Source organism: Polyodon spathula, chromosome 4 (genome assembly GCF_017654505.1).
Source record: "Polyodon spathula isolate WHYD16114869_AA chromosome 4, ASM1765450v1, whole genome shotgun sequence".
Taxonomy (NCBI): domain Eukaryota; kingdom Metazoa; phylum Chordata; class Actinopteri; order Acipenseriformes; family Polyodontidae; genus Polyodon; species Polyodon spathula.
This window is the reverse complement of record NC_054537.1, coordinates 34249362-34261088: the sequence shown is the minus strand read 5'-3', so window position 1 is coordinate 34261088 and position 11727 is coordinate 34249362. Positions and strand designations below refer to the sequence as shown.

Genomic DNA, 11727 nt, shown 5'->3' with positions numbered 1-11727 from the left:
AGGTATTGGGCCAGGTAAATAAATGCATGTGTTGTCCATTATACACCACTCAGAACCCCTGCTAACAAAATATCCTTAAACAGATAAGACGTGCTTGTTAACCTTCATAAAATAAAACCCATACAGGAATTTGGTCAATTTATAAATCTTTAAAGAAAACCAGTAAAAGGTTGTAAGCAGGGGCACGAGAACTAGGGGTGCTGGAGCTGCGGTAGCACCCCCTGGCTTGGAGTACATCGGCGCAATGATAAATCCTTCATGTTTTGTGAATCTTAGGAGCTGTGTAAGTGCATTGCTTTGGTTAAACGGTAAGACGCGGTGGCAATCCCGTGAGACCTTTAAAGTTTTCTGATTTTTTTTTTTTTTTTTTTTTATCTTCAACTACTATTGTAAATAAAATAAAACCAATCAGCCTGTTTTTACACATTAAGTATAAAAACACATTACGTGAATGTTTGTAAAGAATAACGCCGATAGCACTGTACAAAAGAGCCGGCTTTGCAAGGAGCGTAAATCAGACTTCTGTCTTTGTATGTGATTACGTCACCTACCAGCCCTGCTGCTGCCTTCCCTGTGCACGCTACAATATATATAAAGAAGCGTCGATTCGTTTCATTAATATATTTAACATAATAGCAACCGAATGCATGGGTGCCTTCATATACAGGACTTTCAGCACCCCCACTATACAAATTATTCCAGCGCCACTAACCAGTGTAAATGCTGTAACCTGGTGCTGCCGCTTTCGGATATTAACATAATTTGGCTGATCTGGCCAACCGTACATGAGTCTGAAAAGCATATCCTGAACTCATGTTGAAAGCACCTTAACACCAAAAGAAAATATTTCAGGTGGTTAACAAAATAAAAACAAGGACTTATTGCCAAGGAACATTTGATGAAACCCTCGCTTTTCGTTTGGGGATCGGCTGCCCCTGATTTGAAATCAACCTTCCCTTACCTGGTTGGACCGAAACGCAGACGCTCTCTGCGCTGTCATCAAAATCACTTAAAGCCAACATGTAAATTAGGCCACTGGCACTAACACAGATGGAAAAGGAAGGCGCAAAGCATGTCACTGAAATCATATTATAGGGCAAAGGCAGTTTGCTCCCGTTTATCAAAATCAAGGGCAATTGCTTTTTGCCATAGTGTTAGATTTGCCCACTCATCAATACTCTGTCCTTTACACTGTTAAATTAGCAATAGAAAGCTTGTTACACGTACGCAATAAAGCCCGACTGGGTGTTGTGAGGCACCAGACTAAGTCTGTATATTCAGTGTATACAGACGCCCTAAAGGCCTTACTGCATTTATAATCCAGGGAAAACAGTGGGTGGGTGGGGGAGGAGCATAAACCACGTTTAAGGCAAAAAATCATTATTTTTTTTTATTAAATATCCTTACGCCAAATAAAATAGTCCTATGTATAACTTTGAACTACGCAAGTTGAGTACATTCATTCAATTCAAACATGTAAATGCAAGTAAATCATTTTTTTTCAGTGTGCACATTGCCATTGAAAAAATACACCAGGGGGCACAGTGTTATTTTTTTTCTTCCTGTCAGTGCACACAGTGAGCAGAACAGACGTGTGAAATAAAAAAAATAAATAAATAATTCAACCACGTCTCGGATTGTGGTGGATAATGTGCACGTGTCTTCTTGTGTTTTTCTTTAGCATTTATAAACCGCTAAAAATACATTATTTGAAGTGACAAAGTCGGGGTGAGTGAGCATAAAGACAGTAATTTTTTTTTTTTTTTTGTATTCTGTTTTGCTGTCTTCCAGTTAATTTAATTGTTCTTCATCCACATCAGCATGTCTACTTATTACTTTGGGATTTCTTGCAAGTAATTGGTCACTCAGCTGGCTACCGATATTTAGCTCCAACTATCTGTATCCATCCAATAAAAACTAAAATAAACATTCAAACAGTCACAAGGAAGGTGAACGTTTAATCTGTCTTTAACAAAAGGGTTATGCTGTTTTATCAGCAAGTTCTTTTAGAAATTAATTTCTGATTCAACCAGTACAAAGTCTTAGTCGGTAGATAAAGATATGTTTATTGTTGCATATCCATCAGTGCGTCCTCCTATACCATAAAAACATGCATTTCATCCTAGAAACAAATCAGATTTCCAGTGCTTTTTATTTATTTATTTATTTTATTTTATTTTAAATAAATGACTACTGAACTGCAAAGCCATCATAAATTAGGACGTGTTCATTAAAATAAAACACACTTCACCTCCTACTGGCAGGCAAGAGGTTAACAGCATTTACAACCCAATTATTTTCTTGAGTGGAGTGAGTCTCAAATAACACTATGTAACACAATTTTTCTTCTTGGGTAGTAAGTGTTATTTCCCAATTGCTTATGCCTCAAAAGTATAGAAAATGATTATTATTCCCCACAAACTTTGCTTTTGTGACCAGGACAGTGATATTTTGAAATATCACTATTTCCAATGAGAAAACAGGAGCTTTGGTGTTTTTTCGTTCACATAAAGTCAGAAAAAAACAACATATGAATCCAAATTAACATGAATTTATACTAAAGTAATACAAAAATGACTACAAAAGATTTAGAAGTGAGTAGTTTTTTGAGATTTACGATTACTGTAAATTTACAGTATAATCGTAAATCTCGAAAAACTACTCACTTCTAAATCTTTTGTAGTCAAAGGCTCCCGTTTTCTCATTGGAAATAGTGATTTCAAAATATCACTGTCCTGGTCACAAAAGCAAAATTTGTGGGGAATAATAGCCATTTTCTATACTTGAGGCATAAGCAATTAGGAAATAACAATTACTACCCAGGAACAAAAAAAAAATAATAATAATAATAAATGTTACACTGTGTAATAACACACTGTAAGTGTAACAAAGACTAAAGAGTAGCATTTAATTGCTTTCTGCAGCTCGACCCCACTGCAACAGTTCCTAGTTTTGTTTCCTATGACTCACTCATAACAGGTAGTTCATTGGTAGATTGAATTGCATTTATGAAAACACTTCAAGTCTACAAAAGAAAATAAATGCATGTAAAAGTTGGATAAAATCAAAGTGAAATGAAAATAAGGAGAACGTTGTTATGTAATTTTCAGTTTTCAAAAACAATATGGCAGTAAAATAGTTATCCAATGTTAAGGCACTAAATAGGCCAAATTCTACTCCTGTTCAGTGTTCTAATAATAATTTACATTTCAAACAGTGCAGTTTTTTTTTGTTTTTTTTTACATTTTCTTTTGTTAACTTATTTTTTTCAACCACGTACGATAAATCATTTTAAGGCAATACATTACAATACTAATAATAATAACAATAATAATAAAATACAGAAATGATGCACCCAAAACACTCAATGGTTCTTTTTTACTCTCCTAATGAGTATGGCTTGGTGCAAAACAAAATAAAACAAAATGCATAGATTAAAATGATAATCTGTTCACTCCTGCATGCTCCCTCCCCCCTGCTTCACAAAGCATATTTTAGTAAAACATGACACAGTAATTTTAAAGCATTCTGCAAAAAAGTAAACTCTTTTCAAAGCTGATGGGTTGATAGCATGAAGGCTGGAAGTACACTACAGTGAAGGCATCACAAAAGTTCAAGTTTGTACAGCACTGCTCCCCAAAAAAGTCTGTCTTCACATAACTGCTTTCTCAAGGTTTTCCAGCAGCTCCTGCTTACTTGCACCCCCACCTTCACCCATTCAAACATTTAAAAACCTATCCAATAAAACTGCTGATACGAAGAAAGTCAAAGTGCACCTACAACTGAGAGGCACTTCCCTTCCAAAAAACAAAAAAGCAGCATGTAAGAAAATTAAAATCCTATGAAAGAGAACTGCTTTAATATGTCTTTGCTTGATAATCTAGTCTAGATGCAGGCAAACCCGTGGGGATGGCTGGCAGCTCTCCGGGCTCCAGGCAGAGCCGTGAAGGAAGAGGAAGAGGTGGTGGTTGTGCTAGAGGAGGCAGGTCTTCCAAACACTGTACCCCATGATATTAGGTGTTGTTAGGGGAGTCCATTATCCTGCTCTTTTGTGGTAACTGAAGCTCAGTTTCTTGTGAAACCTAATTTTAAAAGTCCAACGGTGCACACAGTTAGCTGGAAGAAAAAACAAAATAAATGTACAGGTTTAAAAATAAATAGATAAAAATGTGTACTTCTCATTAACAGAACGTTTTTCATTCAGCCATGCTCCAGATGGCGCTCGATGACTTGTTTGATTTCCTTCGTCACCATAGAAACATAATAAAGGCTAAATCAACATAGAGCCAGGCATTAAGAACTTAACAGCCAGTCCTGAAGTACACTTAAAGAACATGAACCAATTAGTAGGACTGTAAACATAACACATTGGTCAATAGTAAATAACAAAATGCATTCCAATTGCTGTTGGTTCCATTTACTTAGATTTAGAATTTTAGTGGTAGTTGGAAAGTTTGTTTTTGACAAAGTTAGTGAAGGAGATAACAAGTGTATTTTAACAATCAACACAGTGATGCATCTAAATATAGAGGTCTGTTATAGAGCAAGTTTACAGGATTATGGACGACGGTATCGAGATCTGTTGCCGGTGAATTCTTTAAGGTAAGTAAGATGCTGTTGTGTTACCTTGGTTTGCCTGCTGTGTTTTTAGGAGGTTTGCGGAAGGACTGGTTTGCTACAACAGATCTAGTGGACAGGGTCCGAGGGGAGGCCCGCACAAACGTTGACGGTGGGGTCTTGGGGATCTTCTTCCCTAGATGACCAATCCATTTCTTCTGCTCGTCCTGGGACAAGGCCAGCAGTAACATATCCCTTGCTGTGGTAACGTCGTAGTTCACTGTCAGGAAGGAACATGGCAAATAGATTAAAAAAATAAATACTAATTACATACACACACACACACACACACACATACACACACACATTATATTATATATATATATATATATATATATATATATATATATATATATATATATATATATATATATATATATATATATACACACACACACTCACACACATAGTGCTCCCTCGCTATAAGGCTCTTGATTATAACGCACCTCGGATATAACGCTCCTACAGCATGTCCTCCAATTCCCTATACTAGTGAGTAACAGTAAATACAGTACAGTGTTCAAACTGTAAACAACTTCTCAGTCTAACTTCCGTTTCTGTCTCTCCCTTCTGATACAGAACTGAAGAAAAGCTGCGCTGGCACTTTATAACACAGACATCTTATTCAGCATTTGTTTTATAACTAAATAAATATTAGACCTATTAAGTGGTTATCTTTCCTAATGTTTTTACTTTTTTGCTGCGAGAGGAGCTGCAGCTTTCTCATGGAGACGAGACGCTTCAGTTTAGTTTAAGCCTCGCTCCGGCAGCCGAATCTGGCGCAAGCCCTTTCCCTCTCCCGATCCACTGTCCTTCTCGCACTTGTTTTGCTTGTCTGCCGCGTCTAACTGAACTCCCAACCACCATTTAGACAGTTAAAAATCTGCTAATTAAAATGATCCATGAGTGGGAATGTTACCCTTTTTTTCTTTTGTAAAAAATATAGCATTGATTACAATGGTGCTTTATGCATAGTTAATTCACAGAAAGTTACACTTTTACTTCATTATATATACATTATAGAGAAGGAGCTGTTTTGTATTCTAGTCAAATGTGTGTTGTTATAAATAATTGAATAATTTCAATATGGTATGGACAACACTTGTATCAGTCCTAGAAGAGTCTAAAGAGCAAAGACACTGCTGACAATTTAGTTTATCAAATCACTTGTCAGACACTGCCTAAAACCACTTGTAAGACCCTGTCCGACATCAAAAAGACATCAAGCACAGGGCTCCAATCATTTTTTCTCCGAAAAAAGGAGAGAAAACCTTTCAAAGGCACAGTGAGACCGATAGGAGCCAAAAAAAAAAGGGGTGGATCTCAGCAATACACATAGCCCCTGCACCATAGAGATAACACGGACATAAACATAGAGGACAGCTGCTTCTGCATCCAGCACTCAAAGAATATCACAGACATTTGCAGAGCTTTGAGATATTACTGTAATAAAATATTTTTAAACAGCACATGTAATATAAACTGGACCTGACGCGCCTGACAGAAGATGAATAAATGGACTGCAAAGGGTTAACAAGTCTGTACTACTGTATTTAGAAGTCTGTAACAATTATTAATACTGTGGCAATAATAGCTGCAAACAGTAGACCTGAAAGAGTCAGGTAAAGCCTGTTGTATTATTTCTAAAAATAACACTTTTTTTCCTCTCATGCATTTTTTGCTGGATTTAATTAGGGTGGTTAAAAATATGCTTCTCAGTGGGATAATGACTGCTTAAATCAGAACCTTATTGGCTGAAGGGGGCCCTGCGGTTGATCATAGGCAGTACAACAATCCTGCTGTACCTTTACAAGGAGCAATCAAGTCTTCCTTCCTGTCCAAGTGATCCTTGTGGCACTTCACATGGCAACGCCTACACTCCAGTGCCGGAGGAGGCTTGAAGACATGCCAAAGGGGCTTGGCACAGGCCTCACAGTTTGTAGGGAAGTGGTACAGCGTGGGAATAAACTCATGGCCCTTGTGAGCCAAGCAGTTTTTATCACCTAGAGGTACCGATTCCAAATCTGCTTCTTTCCTACACTCCCCTTCGTTGGCATACAGGATCTGGAAAAACAATTTTCAGATAATACCAGTGCAGATGCAAGTCAAACTCAAAACTTTGTATCTTGACAACCTTATAGAGTTATACATACTTTTTTTCTAAGACCTAAAAACCAAGCATTAAAAAGAAATATCTTCTTGAATATTGAATTGTTCTATGGCTGTTTTTATAGTCCTGATTCGCAGTCCACCTTTAGTGGCTCCATGAAACCAGCAATATGATGTGTTTTGACAATGCTCACACACCTGAAATATCCTGGGAATTTCATCAGTTTCTGCCCTGTACACATCTCCTTGTGTGACTGGCCGCACGTGGAACAATTTGCTGCATCAAAAAAAACAAGTTTAAAGAAAAAAAAAAAATATTATATTGACAAAAGATGGTATTTTTGCACATCATTCATTGCTTGTATCTTAGAGCACTTTGCAGTGTGGAACAGATATATCTGAGCCATCTCCTTAGCATGCTAAATTATTTACTGAAGCAAATGTAAAGCCTTAGTAACTGCCCAATCAAGTATTGCATATAGCATATTGATAACTGAGAAGCATACTATAGCAGTTTGTTTCTGGTTAAACCTGCCCCTTCTTGTGCATTAGGTTTGCCTCCAACGCTCTTCCCAGATTAATGCAGATAGAAAGTGGAGTACAGGAAATAGAAATAAAGCATTCACAGAAACTGGTTTTAAGCACCGTGGACATCTGCAGTAAGTACTGAGAATGTCAGGAAGTTCTCACTGATGCTTTGTTCTCAAAATATCAAAAGCACAGCAGAAACACATTTGCTTGTACAAACAATTTATTGAGAAACATGGATGAACAAAACAAACAAAAATCCACATGCTATCTAGTTTACTTACTCTATGTCTAGTACCATAGATGGGTTTGATTGTTCTTTATTCTGCTCATCGTTGTAAAACAGAATCTTTTTACTGCTCACCACTACGTACTGAGGGGGGGGAAACAGACACTTACAATCTTATATTTAAAAAAAAAAAAAAAAACATACAAAAAAAACAATGAATGGTAAAATGGAGCACTTCATCAGGCATCAAGACAACATTTTAAAAGAGCCAGTAGCTTCAAATTACATTTTGTTAATTAGATTTTTACCGGCCCCTTACCTGTGTTTGTTATTGCAATTGCTCAAATAGTTTTTTTTTTTTTTTTTTGTGTGGTAAATCTCTGTTAGTATGCTTTCACCTAAATTCTGGGGCTGCGCTTCAGTTCCAGTTGCTTGGCATAGTCAGGGATATTACATAGGCTAAATCAACCATAGTAGATTAATAGAAGTAAGATATGGTGCCACCTAGTGAACAGCTACTTTGGATAAATATTTCCTATTGTTTTTCTGGCAATGCACAGCTGCACTTGAGGGTGCTACCACTTATTAATATAAATAATGTTGATCAAAATATGTGCTCTTTTGTCTCTTCAGTGTTTATCTTTAAAATTGAGCCTTTATGTTTTTTAAAGGATCATACAAAACAACGTTTCAGATTATCTCTATTTTTCCATAATTCTCAACCGTGCAAGGTGACAACATTCTTTCTGTACTTGCATTTCAAATTACCAAATTTCTTCTGTAGATCTAGGTGTATAAAAAGTAAATTCACAGCTCTGTTTAAAATAAATACATACTTGTTTCTTCCAACCATATCTTTTTATATTGGTTCTGTTAGGTATTGACAGCCATCCTTCCAGCCTCGAGTCTGATGAAAAACAGCATGTAGTTGGTATGATGCGTGGGTGAATTGTACAACAGCCTGAATAATCATTCGCTAAAAGCATGCTTTGTTTACAAGCAAGAACCTTTTAAAAAATGACCACAAAACATGTAAAAATGACATAACGCTTGAAGCATTTTTAAACATATTTTAAGAAAACATGCAAAATATTGGAAGTATTTCAAAACAAGCAATATTTCCCCTTATGGTGTTTCAGTTCAGAGTTCACTTCACTGACAATTGTAATTTTTTCTGGACAGATGGAGATTTCTCCCCTCACATGCCTTGCCATTTTTTGGGGGTTTTTTTTAAAATATGTTTGAAGAACCAGTAAAATACTTTTGGGGCTTTTAAAAGTTGGTGAAACCATATAGGTAAGAATCTGGAAGAATTGCAACACTTTTTGTGCTTACCAAGATTAATAAATATATTAACGCACATTTCTTGCGGAAGATTATAAAACATGCTTTTTATTACACTATTTTTGCTTACTTTTTGTTATTTTAGTAAATACATTTTGGTTATTTTTTCCAAAACTATATAATAACATGCCAGAAAGTATATAAGAAATAATAAAAACAAATTTAATTTAGAAAACGTTTTTCGGCCACTCAGAACAGACCACAAACAGTAGGATGCATTCTCAACAACTGGAAAAAGGAACCATACAACTGACAAAGCAACACACACACACAGGCAAAGGTACATGGGGAGCACAGGTCTTCAAGTTACTCACAGAGGAAAAAGAATAGTAGACACAAATATAAGGAGAGCAAGGAGAACCAACTAGACATGAGGAATAAGAAACAAGAAAGATATTTAACAGACTGATAGAACAAACTCAACAAATCAGGATCTATCAATAATTTTTTTTTTAAACTGCATTATGAAGATCTCAATAACATTATTCAGTAATTCCATTCACTTGAAGTAACTTAAATCTTATATTGTTAAAAAAAGGAACCCAGCCCCTGAGCAGCCTCAAAAGGAAGCGGAAAACCACACTGAGATAACCCCACCCTTTTTACCCAAAACTGCTGCTGACTTGGTTAATAAAGTCTGGTTAATATGTGGGATGTGAAAAACTGTCAGAGAAAATATTTCATATTTGAACAAACCTGAACAAAATGTACACAATAGCTTGTGAAAATAACCAGACTGAATTAACTAAAGAATAATGGTTTCATATCAGATCACAAAGTCATTCTATTACCTGCGAAGTTCCCATCAATGTCGTCCGGCTGAAGACTGGCTACGCTGGACGTGTCCATTCTCAGCTGCAGGTCGTTCACTTTCTCCTGCAGCTGTTCAATGTCACTTTCTTTACTGTCTAACTGCATTTGAAGCTCTGTGCGGTAGGTGCTTTCCTCTGCCAGTTGCTGTGGAATCAGACAAAGTGGTATAGTAAGGAAAATAAAAACACATTACAATAACGAGTCAGTCTTAAGGGTTATTCACACTATAGCGTTTATTCACTGCGTTTTCTTGGGTACAAAAATCTAACCTATGGAACTGAACAGTACCTTTCACACTGGAGTGTAATTGCTGAGAAAAAAATGCAAAATTCACTGCAAAACACGAAACAGCTTTGATTTTTGAACGACAAATGCTGCGATCACCACCCTGTCCTGCTAAATTTTGATATAATCTGAAGGCAAGATGGATCAGGTGCAAGCTGCCATATGGTTATTGCTCCAAAGAAGAGAAAGAAAGACCTACACAAATGTGTATGTATGTGTCTAGCACATCATACCAAATAGGAGGAGTGGCAAACACTTGCAGCAGCAAATGTCATTCAAAATGATCTAGACAAGATTCAAAACTGGGCAGACACATGGCAAATGACATTTAATAGAGAAAAGTGTAAGGTACTGCATGCAGGAAATAAAAATGTGCATTATAAATATCATATGGAAGATACTGAAATTGGAGAAGTAATCTGTGAAAAAGACCTTGGAGTTTTTGTTGACTCAGAAATGCCTTCATCTAGACAATGTGGGGAAGCTATAAAATAGGCCAACAATATGCTCGGATACATTGTGAAAAGTGTTGAATTTAAATCAAGGGAAGTAATGTTAAAACTGTACAAGGCATTAGGAAGACCTCATCTTGAATATTGTGTTCAGTTCTGGTCACCTCGCTACAAAAAGGATATTGCTGCTCTAGAAAGAATGCAAAGAAGAGCGAACAGAATTATTCCGGGTTTAAAAGGCATGTCATATGCAGAACGGCTAAAGGAATTGAATCTATTCAGTCTTGAACAAAGAAGCAACTATGCAGCAACCTAATTCAAGCATTCAAAATTCTAAAAGGTATTGACAATGTCGACCCAAGGGACTTTCTCGACCTGAAAAAACAAAACAAGCACCTGGGGTCACAAATGGAGATTAGACAAAGTGGCATTCAGAACAGAATAGGAGGCACTTTTTTACACGTAGAATCGTGAGGGTCTGGAATCCCCAGTAATGTTGTTGAAGCTGACACCCTGGGATCCTTCAAGAAGCTGCTTGATGAGATTCTGGGATCAATAAGCTACTAACAACCAAACGAGCAAGACGGGCCGAATGGCCGCCTCTCGTTTGTACACTTTCTTATGTTCTTAAATGCTGTTGTATTTATTTTGAAATTCAAGGAGGTTATCTCATATATATATATATATATGAATCAGTGGTTGAAAATGAAAATCCTGGCCTGTGATTGGTTAAAACCTTATCGGAGCCTATTGCCCTAACATCCCTACATCACCAGGCAATAGTCTCAATCTGTCATGTGATTGATTCACATCACTATCAGTCCATGCCCTTCTCCCCTGCACTCACAACAAGAAAAAATGGCTCAACACTAGAGGTGTGCGGTTAACTGAATTTTTTTTAAACAGAAAAAAAAACAACACAGATCTGTAGCCTTAACTGTAACATGTTTTTTTTTTTTTTAATTCCAGGCAAGTCATTTGCGAAAATGGCTGCCAGTGCACCTAACACAATGGCTCCCTCAGCTAGGGCTAAAAGTGTTGTTTTGCAGTATTTTACCCAGCAGCTTCTGCATTTGTAAACTGCTCCAATAAAGCGAGTGCCAATCATGGCAATACCAGCAATTTAAGGAGACATTTACAGGCAAAACACAAGATGTAATTTGAAGTTTGTTAATTAGAAGAGTGGGTTCAAAATATTAAGTCATATCTACTATTATTTAATTTACAGGGTTATAAAAAAAATTACAAATAAAAAAAAGAAAAAATCCTGTTTGTAGTAGTGGCAAGGTGTGCATAATCCCAGAAGTGCATGGTAGAAAGTCAGTTTCAAAGGAAGACTTGTGTACAGCT

At 36.6% G+C, this 11727-nt stretch overlaps 1 protein-coding gene across 1 annotated transcript in view; it reads right to left on the bottom strand.

The window, feature by feature from the left end:
• Positions 1-2794: 2794 nt before the first annotated feature.
• Positions 2795-11727, bottom strand: part of rock1 (Rho-associated, coiled-coil containing protein kinase 1) — a 69704-nt gene continuing 60771 nt past the window's right edge. Inside the window, exons 27-33 of the mRNA XM_041247746.1 lie at positions 9619-9784; positions 8320-8390; positions 7539-7627; positions 6925-7003; positions 6423-6681; positions 4627-4837; positions 2795-4116 (exon numbers count right to left, since the gene is read on the bottom strand). Of these exons, the coding sequence (XP_041103680.1) occupies positions 4113-4116; positions 4627-4837; positions 6423-6681; positions 6925-7003; positions 7539-7627; positions 8320-8390; positions 9619-9784 (879 nt within the window). The 3' untranslated portion in view covers positions 2795-4112. The remainder of the gene's footprint in view (positions 4117-4626; positions 4838-6422; positions 6682-6924; positions 7004-7538; positions 7628-8319; positions 8391-9618; positions 9785-11727) is intronic.